This window comes from Barbus barbus, assembly GCF_936440315.1.
Source record: "Barbus barbus genome assembly, chromosome: 15".
NCBI lineage: Eukaryota > Metazoa > Chordata > Actinopteri > Cypriniformes > Cyprinidae > Barbus > Barbus barbus.
In genome coordinates, this window is record NC_136743.1 from 28,974,564 (window position 1) to 28,991,766 (window position 17,203).

Below are 17,203 nucleotides of genomic sequence, written 5' to 3' on the forward strand. Positions count from 1 at the left end.
CTTTGAAATTGCACTATAACAGCAGTTGAGTTAATGAACTTGTAATGAGTGCTGATTCATCCGAAGAGTTGAGAGGAAATATCACTTCTGTTTTAGAGTCCAGTTTATGCGTTCAGCTTAGAAGTGCAAATCAGTTTCCATGTCACTTGAAATTACCGTTCTCTACAGTCGATACCGTAGGAACCTTACCGTTCTCTACAGTCGATACCGTTGGAACCAAATTCACACTTTTCTGTTACCCTCTTAGCTGTTCAAAGTCAATAACCTTGAAGGAATAGTTCACCCAAAATCGATTATTCTGCATCATTTACTCATTTACCACACATTTCAATACCTGTATATGTAGAACGTTTCTAGAATTTGTAATTTTTGGATGAATAATTCCTTTAGTGGAAGCTAAAGAGATCGAGGGAAGCTTTGCCTTCTATTTGTTTTTCAAGTAATATTGAATTTTTTGCTAAGGAGAGGTTTTTGCTACAGCTGTCAGTTTCACTGGCGCTGGTTTCCATGGTTTTGTGACAAATAAATGGGCAATGTGACAAAGCATAATTCTAAGTGCCTGAAGGTTTCACAATTTTGTGCTGGATTATTGAGAGAACAATTGAGTCCACAAAAGGAAACCTTTTACAAATGAACTAGGCCTACTTCTTACTAATGGTAGTTCTTCAATATAACAAATGTGACAGTTTTATAACACAAAGGTCATGATATACAATAGATCAACATATATATATATATATATGTATAGAGAGAGAGATTATAAGAACATCCATTTTGAGACAGTAGGATAATGACTCAATGTAAATTTTATTTGAATATGTTGGTCTGTCACTGCCAGTGAACTATTGTATGTTGGAGGAAAGATGTTTTTGGCTGGTAAGGGTAGCAAATGAATATAATTCTCCATTCTTCCTTCTATTTTAGTGTCTTTATTCTAAATCACCTGCCTATATGTAATTAAAATTCTGAATATAGCTCATTGCATAAATATTCTGATCAGATGGCAGTCAGACAGTAATAAGCAAACACCACTAATTAATTTCAGGTACCTGCCTTGTGCTGCAAAAACACAACAAATCATCGGCAATCTGGGATTTTAGTTTCGCTCTGCCCTCTAAAAGCTATCCATTTGCCGATCTCTGGTCAGCTTTTCCATCTACACAAGTTAGCGTACAGCAAGCCACTCTTGGAAACAGACGGAATAATCCAGGGATACACGGATGCCTTCATGTCTTCTCAGATTGTGGAAGAAGCTAGATGATTCCTTTAAGACCTGGAAATAGATACTGACATTAGAGTGAACAGATAAATATGATTCTATATCTGTAATAAGCCTACATGATTATGAAAAATGTAATGAGAAACCAGGCCTAGATTTATTTTTATGACCCATTTATACTGTGTGAGAAATATTAAGTGTGATATTGCATATTATGTTTTTTGTTTATGTATATTATTTATACAACTAGCTTTTATTTGTACTGCACTATAAAATGCTGTGTAAATGTACAGTTATCATTAATTTATACACTACCATTCAAACATTTTGGAATCGGTAAGATTTTTAATGTTTTTAATCTCTTATCCTCATCAAGACTGCATTTATTTGATGAAAAAACAGTAAAAACCGTAATATTGTAAAATATTATTACAATTTTAAATAACAGTTTTCTATTTTAATTTAGTTTAAAATGTAATTTATTCCTGTGATGCAAAGCAGTCTTCAGTCTTCTAAATATATAGTAAATGTTATAAATTATAAATATAAATTGTTTTGACCCAAAGAAGGTCAATCTAAATGGAAGGCTTTTAACAATTACTAATCACGATACCTGTAACCTTGATAATTTTCGGATTATTTGTGTATCTATATGGGCTTGCTCAGTATATCCTGTTAGCCAAACACATGAGAATGAGTGTGTGAGATGTAATGACTCAACCTGCCTGGCTTAAATATGAGCTGTGGGGCCATTATGATTGGTTAATTTGCAGCCGATTTCAACAGCAGGTGGCCAACCATCAGGGCTCTTTGAGGGAATTCTGGGAAGGTCAAGACTGGTGCCAGCCAGCTGGAGAAAAGCCAGGGATTTTTATGGTTGGTTCAGCCATGAGTGCTTTGGTTGGGGCATCTGGCTTTAGGGCGCTGTTGAATTAGCATACCAATGAGAGAGCTTTGAGAATTCAATTAAAGCCTGTAGAACACATAGTCGGATATTATTTAAAGCCCTGGTATACTTCAAGCAAATCTGAAGAACAAATGGGCACTTTGAACAAAATTTGGTCAGAACAAAGTCCATTTCAGTGTTTTGAAACAGCTTGTCATTGTGCATTTTGTGGAAAACTCTTTTGAGCTGCCATTGGTCCATGTGCTCTGCTACCCCACCTTCTTTGATGTTGAAACCTTTCAGGCTCATTAAAGGTGCCATAGAATGCATTGATACAATATTTTAAATTGTTTTCTGATATCTGCGTAGAAGGCATGTGGCTTAGGTAAGGGCAAAAAGTCTCCAGAAATGGTTTTACATGTGGATTTACAACCCTGGGATTTCTCCCTAGAATAAAATGGTCTGTTATTACCTTATTTAGAAGGGTCATGAATAATAATGTTGAGCTCTGCTCTGATTGGCTGTTTCACAGTGCAGCTCATTTCAGTAGCTCACACAGTTGGAAGGAAACACAGGGAGGAAAATATATATTTCAATACTTTCTCTCGCAGTTATATCATCAGGTAATTACACTGTATATAAAATGTGGGCATCAGGGAGCCACTATTAATATGCTGGGCACTGAAACTGCTTTCAAATGCACGATCGTTTTTTACTTTCACTTTCACTTTCGAGATTTGCGATCGCACAAACTCTGTTTATACTATGGAGCAGCAGTACTTACCACACATTTTACAAGATCAGATACTTGTCAGTGGTGCTCAGGATATGTAAATCATTCTCCATCATCCTCAGTCATCTCTCCTTACTCTGTTTATGTGGTAAGTGAAATCTTATGTACTGTAATAAAACAGGCTACCGCTAGCAGCTAACCATGTCCCAAGTGGCTTGCGTTATTTGATTAAAACGCTTTATTTGCTTTCCATGCCTTTCTGAATACAGACACCAACCCATCCCTGCACTTCACACCCCCTGCACAGCTTGGAACATAACATTTATTTCCATAATCTGTCATTTTTGCAGTACTTCTGATGATTCGGCTGGCGGCTGGCCTAGAACAGGCGCGGTTATATGCAAATGTTGGGGGTGTAACTATTAGTGATCCCGACTGTAACGTCACAGTCGGTGTTATGTCAGCGCCTATTTTTCAGTGGTCTTTTTTATTCACAAGATTTACAGGAGGAGGAAATAATGGTTTTTGAGGCTCAAGGTATGTCATTTCAATGTACAGAACTGTTATTATTCAACTATGCCAAGGTAAATACAGTTTTCCATTCTATGGCACCTTTAATTAACTCAGTTTGCTAAATCACAAAATTAAAAACAAACTGACACTGATAATACTGTAAATCTGCTTTGAAGCAATCTGTATTGTATGAAGTAGGGATGCACTGATGTATCAGCCGATGTATTTGTGCTGGTATCTTGACTGGTTTAGACCAGTTATGAATAGATGACTCCCGAAACCTTTCATATTCATATTCTGCATGGTGTTATTTTACAGCAGTGACAGAAATGAACTTTTCCATTAAGGGTTAATATTTGCCACCTTTGATTTCAAGAGAATTCTTACCTTTATAAAGGCAAAAATTTTCTGACTCAAAATAACAGTCTTTAATAAATCCAAACAAGGCAGGGCAAGACAAGGCAAGGCTGACACAGACAGGAACCCCGTGGAGTAACGAGTAGACGACGACGACACAGGCTAGTAACATAGGCTAATAACACAAACACAGCTGGACAATAATTAACTAATGATCACACTAAACAAGGACAGGAAACAAACCAAATATGGACACAAGAGGCGGGAACACAAGATACACACGACAGAGGACTGACACTAATAGGCTTTTACTAACCAATTTTTGCACTGCAAAAGTGGCACAGAAGCTGCAGCTAAGGCTACGTTTACACTGCTAGTTTTTGGGATTGACAACCGCATTTCTTTACAGGTGTGAGTCTCAATGTCTTCTTACAGTTAATCATTGGTATTGGCCAAACAAAGCAATTAAATACACTATCAGCCATTTACCGATTATTTAAAAACAGCCGATAATCAGGGCCGATTATATACTGTCAATTCAAAGACGGTGGAGAAACATGTACGATTGCAACTTGTGTGTTTAGAATTTAGGGTTGTTGAAGTTAATGTAATAATAATGCATTAACACAATCTCATTAACAAAAAATTAAAATGAGTTCTGTTTGACCTTATATGAATCACCCACAGTTCAAGCTAGGGTTGCCAGGTCTGCCCTTCACCAAACATTATTTGTAGCACACTTACTATGCAATAATTGCAAAGAGGTTTGTGCTTTGTTACTTCTGATAGGATACAAAGTCTGAGCTCCAAGAAATTTCTTTTTTCTTTTTATTTTTTTACAAAATTCACACAATAACTGCTGTTTTAGCACTCTTAAATGTGGCATGACAGATCACTGTAGCTGCTTCAGTTCGAGCGGGACCATGAAGCGTGAGTCGCTACCACCTTAAAACAAGTTATAGCACAAAATCAACATGGACGAACATCAGGTGTTGAAAGATACAGTACCAAAATATTAATGTCTCAAATCGTTCAATCAATGCGATCAAAATATCACTTAACGTTGCATTTCACAGTTCATTAGTTAGCTATAAAAGCACTAGGAAGCTTATTTACTGTAAAGTTTTATATGTATATTTGAATAAATTTGTCATGAAGACACATTTTTATGAAAACTACCTAATGTGCAGTTGAGTTTGACATTTCAGTTTTATTTAAGTTTTTATTTCTTATTGCATTCGCCAGTAAATAGCAGCTGAATATAATAGTTTGGCCTTTGTTGTTTGGGTAAACATGAGCAAAGAATGAAGTAGTATTTTTGCTGAGAATATTGATTTAGGATCATGTTTATGTAAGCTGGAGTATTGGAGAAGATACTACTTGAGTATAAACTTATGTCCTGCCATATCAGCTGATTCAGCTAATAGACTTCCCTCTTCTCATCGGACAAGCCTGAGGACTGTGAGTTACCCTGAGGATGTTCATTAGTGGCTCAGTGTCATCAGCAGTGCAGAAATAATTAGGAGTGTCCAGAGTCCCCCTCGACTGAATCAAGTCGAATACTTTAGCATACAAAGTGAAATCTGTCTGTCTCTTTGGGAGTGGTATTTAATTCAGCAATGAATATTGAATGTATTCTCTTCTCCAGGGTGGGGTTACACCAGATATTTATAAGGTCTTTCTTAAATTGTGACGTAAAGTTTACAGTATAGGCTTGGTAACTTAGTTTGTAACAAAGCCTTATTGGTTTGCAGTGTTTATTTTTAAGGCTAGCGTTGGAAGTAGGGGCAAATTATATTGACAAAAAATTATATCTTATATATATATATATATATATATATATATATATTAATTATACTGTATATAATTATACCTCTTATATCTTTTCTAGGATTTTGTTGATAACAATAATTAGATAATATTTTTCTGAGTGTATTTTGGTATCTTGACTGGTTTAGACCCGTCATGGACAGCTTTTCATATTCTTCATATTCTATGCTCCTGGTCTGTCAGAAATTGATTTTTCCATTAAGGGTCAGTATTTTCCACCTTTGATTTCCAGGGGCATTTTATCGTTATAATTTTTTTCTTCTAACATTCTTAGATGTATACATCAATTGTCAAATTCCTAGAGTTAATCAATAAATTTGATTAGAATAATGAGATACTATAGGCTGTTACCAATCAAATAAATCAGTATAAACAAAATGGAAGATAAGTTGCATCTAAAAACTTATTATAATTTCATATTGAAACCTGCAGAATCTCTGAGAATCTCACCGTTAAGATCGATTTCTTAGCTTTTGGAAGACAATTATTCACGTAATGTTCTCTCTCTTAAAAATAAATAAATATAAATCTCAACCTTTGGTCTAATAACACCCCTGCCTTCATTTGCATGTGCCGTTAATGAGTGACCTCATCACTGCCTCTCCAGGCCGACTATTAAACGATTCTCCATTTTGATAGTTTAATAGAGTTTGCTGGATAAACACTGCCATAATTTTCCGATGATTCAGAAGGACAGTTGGACTGCTGTGGTAATTATCTTTTCCAGCTAAGCAATGAAGCTCCTGATTTACATAATCATTTCTTTGATTGAAGCAATTTGGCCTGGTTGCCAGTTCAGGAGCTTCCAAAATGAAACATGGAGCCTTCATCTCGGTCGAAGTGTAAAATGTAGAAGAGATGTTGATGTAAAAAACACTAATCAGTGTTCGATTAGCAGAGTGCATATTTACACAGCATTGATGGTGTAGTAAAATCTGCTAAAGGTCACAGGGGGGCAGCACTATACAGAGGAAACCCTTGTGAAGAGTAGTTTATCAGGATTTCAGCTGTGACACAAAAACAAGGGATATGTGGAGCACTGTGGGATATACAGTTACAGACTTTTAACCAAATAAGAGGGATCATAAAATTGGTTTATTTATTTATTTTATTTTTTTGGTTGCATGTTTTTTTTTTTTTTACTCCTGACCTGAATGAGCTATTACACATAACAGATATGTACTAATAATCCACAAAGCAAAGTAATAGCGAAATAATAATTTGTAGACTTTTGAACAGGATTTTCTTTTTTATTTTTTGGTCTGTTATTTTGTCTTGTGGACTACATGTAAACATTATGTGAAAAATCTCTTTTAAAACGGTACTTAAAAAAAAAAAAAGCAATTTGTCATGATGCCTGTTAAAATTATTAGCATTTTGCATATTCTACAAGGTGAATGTAAACTTAAGACCACAGCTGTATGTTCCGATGTGTATTGTGCACTGTACAATATTTGAAGAAAGTCCTGTAATAATAAAAGATTAGAAATACTGCACAATTCATCATTTATCAAAAAGTATAGGAAGACTATGGACATCAAATTAATAATTAAGTTTGTAGTCTTGTTATTTTGTTGATTGGCTCTTTTTTTTTTATATATATCATATTTGATACATCAGGCTTGGCCCATATTGTATGGTTGTGACAGTATGGAGAAAAAATGCATCATTTTAATATGTAAATATGAAAATTATGCAAAAAATATAAAAGAAAATAATAAAATGTGCAATTTGGTGTAGTTTGTAATGTTCACATGGCCAAAATGAAATGAAATCTGATAGTTTGTAATGTAAATTAATGAGATCTTTATAACAGTGTAACAGACTAATTAGATAAAATGCATATAAATATTAGTTATCACTCCATATCTCTCCCAATAATAAATTTTTTTAAGATGATATTTAAATTCTATATTTATTTATTCTTTTTTTATATACACTCACCTAAAGGATTATTAGGAACACCATACTAATACTGTGTTTGACCCCCTTTCGCCTTCAGAACTGCCTTAATTCTACGTGGCATTGATTCAACAAGGTGCTGAAAGCATTCTTTAGAAATGTTGGGCCATATTGATAGGATAGCATCTTGCAGTTGATGGAGATTTGTGGGATGCACATCCAGGGCACGAAGCTCCCGTTCCACCACATCCCAAAGATGCTCTATTGGGTTGAGATCTGGTGACTGTGGGGGCCATTTTAGTACAGTGAACTCATTGTCATGTTCAAGAAACCAATTTGAAATGATTCGAGCTTTGTGACATGGTGCATTATCCTGCTGGAAGTAGCCATCAGAGGATGGGTACATGGTGGTCATAAAGGGATGGACATGGTCAGAAACAATGCTCAGGTAGGCCGTGGCATTTAAACGATGCCCAATTGGCACTAAGGGGCCTAAAGTGTGCCAAGAAAACATCCCCCACACCATTACACCACCACCACCAGCCTGCACAGTGGTAACAAGGCATGATGGATCCATGTTCTCATTCTGTTTACGCCAAATTCTGACTCTACCATCTGAATGTCTCAACAGAAATCGAGACTCATCAGACCAGGCAACATTTTTCGAGTCTTCAACCGTCCAATTTTGGTGAGCTCGTGCAAATTGTAGCCTCTTTTTCCTATTTGTAATGGAGATGAGTGGTACCCGGTGGGGTCTTCTGCTGTTGTAGCCCATCCGCCTCAAGGTTGTGCGTGTTGTGGCTTCACAAATGCTTTGCTGCATACCTCGGTTGTAACGAGTGGTTATTTCAGTCAAAGTTGCTCTTCTATCAGCTTGAATCAGTCGGCCCATTCTCCTCTGACCTCTAGCATCAACAAAGCATTTTCGCCCACAGGACTGCCGCATACTGGATGTTTTTCCCTTTTCACACCATTCTTTGTAAACCCTAGAAATGGTTGTGCGTGAAAATCCCAGTAACTGAGCAGATTGTGAAATACTCAGACCGGCCCGTCTGGCACCAGCAACCATACCACGCTCAAAATAGCTTAAATCACCTTTCTTTCCCATTCTGACATTCAGTTTGGAGTTCAGAAGATTGTCTTGACCAGGACCACACCCCTAAATGCATTGAAGCAACTGCCATGTGATTGGTTGATTAGATAATTGCATTAATGAGAAATTGAACAGGTGTTCCTAATAATCCTTTAGGTGAGTGTATATATAATTCAATGCAATACAATGAAGGTTGAGAGATGAACAAATAAACATTCCTCAAAATGTTTAATATTCACAATCATGATTTTTCTAAATATTATGTATGAATAAACAAGTAACCCTGAGTTGCTTCAGTCCATTAAGTGGTTGCCTTGAAATATTAATAACAATATAAAAGTTATTCTTGCATTTAGTTTATAAAAATCTGCATAAAGCTTTGCATATCAAATGTAATACAGCCGGCTTCATAGGGTTTAACTCTCTCCTCTTTTAACATTCATTTTAGAAGTTTTCATTTCAGTAACATTCACAAATTTCAGGCAGCTATGAAGAATTACTGTAGCATACTTAGGCCATAACCATATTTCAAGTAGAAAATGGTTTGGCGGTTCAATGATGACATTCAGTGAAATTTCACCAGAAGCCTGTGTTTTGTCTGATTAGAACAGCATGTGAAATCCTTCTCTGGAGCCAGCAGCTCTTTTTCTTCAGTTTCTCTGAGGGAAAGAGGTGTGGAGCCCTCAGCGCGCAGGCATTTCAGCTGTACTCATAGGGAGACGAGGGTCAGAGTTTAGCACTCTACACTGCAACGATTCATGCTTTGGCACCAATAAATGAGCTGTGTGTACACTATTGTTTCCGTTCCTCTTCTGGTTTGCAATTACGCTTTTCAAAATAGCTCATTGTCCTGATGCCACAATTGTTCGAGTGTTTGGTTTATGCTTTGGATGAGTTTTTTTGTTGTTGTTTTTCTGCCAACAATAAATAATACATAATGCATATATTTAAAAATGCAGAATTAGAGGTTCTGCTGGTGAACTAAATATATTTTGTTGCTAACAATTTATTGAATACTGTATTCAGCATGTAAGATTTATGTAACCAGAACATTCATTTGAATACAATATGCGCCCCCAAATTTCAGTACAAATGGGTAGTTGACAAATAAAAATTGGACTGTGTCCTATGATGTGATATAGCAAAAATATAGAAAATAAAAACTAAACATACAAATAACATGAGACCAATGTATCTTCATTCTTAGAGTTACAAATAGCATGAGAGAGGTTTATCTTCAATGTCAGAGGTTGTTGGTTTTTTTCTCACACCATAGGACACATTGATACGTCAACTACCCATATACAGTATGGCTATTTTTAATGTGATGAATAAACCAGAATTCTATTCAAAAATATGTTTGTTTTTTTTTTTTCCTAACAGCACTTGTTTTTAATATGTTTAATACAGTGTAGCACAAATGGAAGTAGTGACAGATCTTTACTTGTTTTGTGGCATATATCTGAGTAATGAATTATTGAAAAAGAAAAAAATGTTAGACAGAGACTGAGTTCCATCCGTCAGTTGTTAAATGGATATTTCACCCAAAAATAAAAATTCAGTCATTTACTCACCGTCAAGTTGAAACAAACCCAAATGAGTTTCTTTTTTTCTGATGAAAACAAAAGATCGTTGGCTAGCTGTTGACTTCCATTTGATGGAAAAAAAATACTATGGAAGTCGATGGCTACCATCAACAGCATTCTTCTCAAAATCAGAATATTCTGCTTCTGTGTTCAACAGATCTCTGTTATGTTAATGAAAGAAGTGTTTGAATTGTTCGCTATAACATGCATTTACAAAATTTAATTTTTTTATAATTATTACTGCTTAACTCATTCTCTTTCACATACTAAAAAATAGTAACCAGAATGCTGTATTTACGTTTCTGCTGTTGATATGAAATCTGTTGTTGTTTGTCGCGCTTGAATGAACGTGTCCTCCATTGAGGCCTTGTTTCACCTTTTTCTCCTGTGCTTTTTAAATCAACCACTGAACAGGCGAAATATAATGGACAGCTTTCTGCTTCCTCCATCTCGTGCAGCCGTGTGAAGTGCGCTGTGTAATCGACGTGCTGGTAAATCTATTCACGGCAGAGTCTCAGAGTGACTAATGCAACGTCTCTGTGCATTAGCTAAGAGTGTCAGAGGCACGAGAAAGGCTGGAAGAAGATCAAAAATAGATAATTGTGCCGTTTCCCTCATTGTTTATGTTTATGCTGTTGCTTGCTTCGTGAAACATCTCAAGACGAGACTGACAACATGAAGATGAATCCGTGCCAGTCTCAGTGCTCATCGCTTGGCCTCGTGGCCTTGAGATGTTGTTTATAGAGCTAGCACTGCACTGCTGCTTAAATTAGTGCTCAAGCGTTTCCACTGATATTGAAAGATGTGCTGTCCAGCTGAATACTTTTATTTGTGCTGATCAGATTCTGGGTCTTCTGAGCACAGATCAGACCGTGCTTTTTCCTTCGTCTGGCCTTTTCAGTTTTCTGTAACCTTTTCAAACCAGTATTCGCTTATGCATCAACTGTAGCTTTCTGATTTAAAACTCTTTAGAATGATGTAATTTATGTTGTATATTTGTATCTATGTTGTAACCTCCACAGATACTCTTTTCTATTTCCAGCAGTAAGATTAATTAATTAGTGTAACTTTTGTGCCATGCATGAGAAATGACTAAATGCAGTGTAGGTGGTGGAAATGATTGTTCACTTCCTCGCCGCTTCGCTAGCCAAGTTACAAAACCGGCATGGCAATTGGTGTTAGTTGCCATGACAACATCTATTGTAAAGTGAGATGGCGAGAAAAGAAATGAAGTATGCTTCTATTCAAGGGTATTAAGAAACAATTAAGCAACCAAAATAGTATACTAATTACTATAGCAATTTAATTATGACAGATCAATTCACATTTCTTTGTTTGTTGCTCTCCTGACTTTGCGATCAAATCACTTCTTAGTGATAAATTAGATCAGTTTTAAAGGAATAGTTCACCCAAACATGAAAACTCACCCTCAGAAAACTCAGAGTTTGTTTCTTCATCCGATTTGGAGAAATATAGCATTGCGTCACTTGCTCACCAATGGATCCTCTGCTGTGAATGGGTGCCGTCAGAATGAGAGTCCAAACAGCTGAGAAAAACGTGACAATAATCTACAAGTAATCCACACCACTCCAGTCCATCAATTAACATCTTGTGAAGTGAAAAGCTGCATGTTTGTAAGAAACAAATCCATTAATTGGGCATTTTTAACTTAAAACTAAGTCCTCTACACTCAAAAAAATGAAACACGGCATTTGTTGGTCCAAAGAATGTAATTATGTTTCAATTAATTAATTCAATTTCGTTTGTGCATTAAAATTAAAAGAGGTGTGTTGAGAGAATTAAAAGAAGTAATTCTTCAAATTTACACAGCTCAGTTAATTAAAATGAATGCAACAGAGTTGTGTTGCTTCTGCAGTACCGCATATCGGTCAGTAGGTGGTGTAAACTCTGCACATGCGCAGTTGGAAAACACCACAAGAAGGAACGAAGCACTTAACGATCACTCTTCAGCTCATTTAGATCGGCGCCATTTTATGAGAATCAAACACGGAGAATTACACTGCAAAACGTCAACGTGTTTTCCTCTATGTGAACAGACAGGTGAGATTTTCACTTTTTATGCATTTATATTGAGACTATGACAACATTTGAATCATTACTCACTTGTAATACCGTGTTGTGTATAGTATTGTCACGAAGTTGCCATATGCCTCGTGTTTTCTTTCACATTATAGTTAGATACATTTTTGTTTTATGCATTTATGTGAAATTTTATACTTGTTGAACTTTTATATACATTACATCACCCAAAATAAATGTAAATGACATTAAATTGCTAGTAAGGAATGGTTACTCCATTTTAATCAATTGTTTTGTGCTTGTACAGCAGTTATCCCCTTCTAATGTCAGTTTTAATAATTAATAATCTTAAAAGGTGGTGTTGGCACATTGTTATTTAATATGTCGCATAACACATTTTAACTTAAGTTTAGTAGTTTGCAGCTGTTCATATTTTGTTATTATTCTTTGGTGACTCCCATTCTTTTTCTCCCTTACAGAGTTTTGAAACTTGAAGGCCTGTAGAGTCCTGTATGTGGCTGTGCCGAGATTGTGGATCGTCTCAGGCCTCCAGATCAAAGCTTTTAAAGCACTTCAGGTTGGTACATGGACATTATGGCCGTAAACACAAATATCCATGTGCATATTCTAACTGTCCATGCACTTTTAAAACCTGGAATGCACTGCGGTCCCACTTATCCAGATCACATGGCAGTGAGCAGCTACCTCAAAATTCTAGTCAAACTACAGTGATAAATTGTCATGTTTGTGCTGTTACTGACATTCCTTCAGTAAATTATTTTCTCCACATAAATAATCACTTGCGCAGTCATGAGACAGTTAGTTGTATGTTTAAGGGCTGCTCATTTAAAACAAACGTGTATGGTACATTCAAATCACACAAGAGCCGAAAGCATTATCAGTTTTCAGTAACAGATTTTAAAGAAGGAATCGTGAAAACACAAGAGGTTAGTGAAACATCTAATGACCCTACTTCAAATGAAGAAACTGAAACATCTTTGTTAGAAGACGATTCCTCTTCTACTGATACAGAAGAGATTTCAGAGAACCTGCCAAAGTTGGTAGAGCTTAAATTTGCTTCCTTGCTGTTAAAACTGGAAAATCACTACCATGTTCCAGGCTCAGCTGTAGATGAGTTGTGTGGGGACTTGCATTATTTGCTGAGTGATGCTTCTCTCCCTTTGTCTCACAGAATCATGTTCTGAGCTAAACATCAATTCCCATAAGCGAAAAGGATCCATTGGAAGTCCTAACCAAGTGAAGAAACCGAGAAAAGCTGAGGTAAATTACTGTCCAGATTACCCAATGGGTGAAACAAAAGAAACTCTTGAAAATCAAAGGATTACACTACTATCGGAGGTGACTAAAAGAAACAACGAGCAGGTTATCAAGGGGCTGATGGACAGAACATTTGCTCTACGGAGGCACGAGGTGGTAGAACACTCCCCTTTCATTGCTGAATTCAAGAACAGATGGCCAGCACTCTTTACTGAGCGAGAGGTATGTCTTTAATGTCATGTCATCTGATTAATTGCTTGGATGTTGTTATAATTATAAACTATGATTTGAAGTATTTTAGATGTAATTCAGGTTTGTTCATTTATAGTAAATGTATATTATCTGTGAGTGCTGGTAAAGGAAGTGTATGATGATGTCCTGTCAAAAATTTATCAGCGCCCTGATTTGTCTCTCTCTCTCTCTTTTGTTTTGTTTGAAAATTGTACCAGGTATCTGCGGAATTCAGCAGGATTACAACAATTCCCTTGGTGTCCAAATTCATGGGTCAGCTTGATCATTTCTCCTCTCAGCTCCTCAAAAATTTCAAAAAGAAAGGAGTAGCAGCTGCACAGAAGATCACAGACATCCTGTCAGTTTTGGAACAGGTATGTTCTATAAATTCATCATCAATTCTCCTAATTCATAATAGGCCAAACTAATATTTTATCCAAATATAATTATTTTGTTATTTTTAACTCATTCAATCTTTTTTATACTAAAATTATGGATTAAAAGTTAAAGGTGAATTTTCATTCCTGAAGCTCCAAATATCATGATTTTTTTTCCTTTTGAAGCATCACTTCCTGCCTCTGTTATACATTAATAGAGTTATTTTTGCAACTACAATTAGAACAGCTCAGATGTTCAAGATAATTGTGTATCCCATGCAGTGCTTCTGATTTGGGACCACTTGACTTTCATAAAATAAAGCAGTGGGATAATTTGTGTAGTGCTACTTAAATTTAAGATGTACAGCAAAAAGTACTAATTCTCATTTCATTTTGATTAGAGCATCACCATTGAAAAAAGCGTGAATGCATCCTGAAAGCCTTAGTGGTCTACCTAAATGAAGATCCTTCAAACCTAGTGAAGGAGTACATGGTAAGCTATTTACAGATTTTTTTTTTTTTTTTTTTTAAAGAAACATTTAATATTTTTCTCTAAAACCAGTTCCTATTTTTAGCTATTTTTATTGGTAATTGTTTTATTTTGTACTTAATATTTGTACTTGTCTTTTGTTATTTTTAGGACACTGAACATGATGAAGCCCAAATTTTGATGAGCAAAACCACTCTCGGAATCTATGCCATCAAACATGAAGGGGCAGATGTTGCAGACCCATACGAGGATGTTGGTGTCATCATCGAAGGCATCCAAGTACTTGAAAACTTGGACAATGTAGCTAATGCTTGTTCCATGATGGTTGGTCTAATCTATGCATTAAACTTGGCTTACCCCCAGGATCTGAGATATACTTTTGAAATGTTTCAAAAGATTTTCATGGAACTCGATGCCACCAAAGTCCAGGTCTTAAAAAATAAACTCCTTTCATAGGCACTGTAACTTGAAACCAGGGTTAAGAGGCAGGACCTGTTTTGTCCATAATGTTGCACTGGCTGTTGTAGCACTTTTTTTTCACTGCTAACCAGGTGATATCTTTAATAATATTTATTTCATCTTTACTTTTGATTTCAGATGTTAATCTTCAATTGATTAACTGCAATGTTGTTTACTGCTTTTTTCCAAGTTTCAATAAGGTATAGTTTACTAAAGAAGACTATTTTTTCCCCAAGTATATTTTTGAAAATCATTTAATTTAAAGACAGTATTCTTGTATTTGACTTTTTATTGGTGATATTATTTTTGTTACATCTTGTAATAAGTAAATATTTTTTTTTTTGAAAAGTGAAGACAGTATTTAGATTTTGTAAACGTTCTTGTCTGAAAAAATGTAAAACATTGTAAAAATATTATTTTGCTTTCAAATGTCAATCATCCTTTGAATAACAGGTGTTTTTAGCTGATTTCTCAAGAAGGTGTACTTTATGCCATTAAAGAAGGCTGATCATTTTTTCCAAGTATAAAAAGCATTTTTGTCAATCCTTTCGTTTAAAGGCTGCATGCTTTTATTTTACTTTATACTTTTATTAGTATTATAATAGTATTTTGTTAAGACAGCATGTAGATTTTGAAAAACATTTTATTGTTGGAAAAACAATAGAAAGTGTTAATTGTAAAACATTGTAAAAATGTTATTTAATAAACAATGAATCTGAAACCTTATTCCTATCTCATTTTTAACATAACAATATTAATTTTAGAGTAATTTAACTTAATTAACTAAACAGATTAATACAAAATAACAAATGTTACATTGATTGAACTAAACAAAATTACATTAACTTTATGTAATTAACTTAAGTTCACTGAAATAAATATTCTTTCTTAAAGGCAACTTAACTCAGTTACGTGGAACCTGTTGACGTAAAAAAGTTAAGTAATGCCAATGTATCATTTTTTTGAGTGTATCTAGAATGCCGTTTTCTCCAGTGTAAAATTCATCTAATCTGAATCAGGAGAGAAATATGCACAGATCAAGCACCGTTTGCAATTTAAAACAGTTCTAAACAAATGTGTTGGTGGATATTGATTCGAGAGGACAACAGAGGATTGACTTTTTCACCGGAGGAAGCATTGTTATGGATTATGGACAGTTTAAAGTTAAACCCCTTAATAAATTAATTTAATATTATTATGTGTTTATCAGCTGTTTGGACTCTCCTTCTGATGGCATCCATTCACTGCAGAGGATCCACTGGTGAGCAAGTCATGTGATGCTAAATTTTTCCAAATTTGATGAAGAAATAAGCTACTGGAATAAATTTGTAGCAAGTTTTCATTTTTGGGTGAACTATTCATTAAAAGTTCAAATTTTCGTTACAATACAAAGATCAGAAAAACTCTTACCTTTATTTTGACAGGACAGTTGAAAGAAAGTCAGGACGCAATAAGAGAAGAGAGGAGGGGAACAGGATCAAGAAAAGACGGGAGTCAGAACTCAAACTCGGATTTGGCTTCAAACTTAGACAACTTTTTATGGATATCTATTCTGTGCCTGATTACAAATGATAGAAAATCACTTTACTGTGTTTTTGTTCTTAATCGTGAAAATTAGTTTTTAAATTATGTATCATGTTAGAAATTAAAATTTTCTTAATGTTTTCAATTAGCATATAGTTGGTGAGATAACATATTAGCCATTGGCTAAGAAAGCCAGAAGAAGATATCATGATACATGTTTGATCATGTAATGACAACTTTGAATGTCTGAAATTGTGATCAATATTTTAGAGTTAGGACTAAAATCAAGACTGAAGAAACTGTAGTATGCTGTATATGAATATATCACACAAGTAATATGGATATTACAACCCAGGCTCAATGGAAAAATGTACCTGTGGTAATTATTATGTTGATATTTGCATGTTTCGCAACTGAAATGACCAGTAAGTGGTGCTAAAAGTACATTTTACAGATGAACGTGAACGTTTAGAAATTAAAATTCTGTTGAGATGCATTAAATCACATTTGCTGAGGCAACTATGTAATGTTTTTGAGCTCTTTTATCATGACTTATGTTTCGTACGACTTGTACCTAAGTGCTCTGCATTGCAACTGCAGTGCCATACTTTTACTTTACTTTTTTACTTTTAGTCATTTAGCAGACGCTTTTAACCAAAGCGACTTACAAATAAGAAAAAGTAAC

General features: G+C 35.1%; 2 protein-coding genes across 3 annotated transcripts in view; both read left to right on the top strand.

Moving 5' to 3' along the window:
• LOC306881608 (A-type potassium channel modulatory protein DPP6-like) overlaps positions 1-17,203 on the top strand; it is a gene marked incomplete at both ends in the record, with an annotated part of 90,009 nt that overhangs the window by 32,385 nt on the left and 40,421 nt on the right. The gene's annotated exons all lie outside the window — the stretch shown is intronic.
• On the top strand, positions 12,069-17,038 carry LOC306881922 (uncharacterized protein). 2 transcript variants are annotated; one of them, XM_079436286.1, is made up of 8 exons: positions 12,071-12,180; positions 12,639-12,736; positions 13,352-13,659; positions 13,887-14,042; positions 14,447-14,538; positions 14,686-14,859; positions 16,205-16,255; positions 16,419-17,038. In XM_079436286.1, exons 3-5 carry the CDS (start codon positions 13,465-13,467, stop codon positions 14,480-14,482), a joined length of 387 nt encoding a protein of 128 aa, XP_079292412.1. In that variant the 5' UTR covers positions 12,071-12,180; positions 12,639-12,736; positions 13,352-13,464; the 3' UTR covers positions 14,483-14,538; positions 14,686-14,859; positions 16,205-16,255; positions 16,419-17,038. The 2 variants fall into 2 exon arrangements, with proteins under 2 accessions (XP_079292411.1, XP_079292412.1); XM_079436285.1 differs by lacking the exons at positions 16,205-16,255; positions 16,419-17,038 and having other exon boundaries at positions 12,069-12,180; positions 14,686-15,719.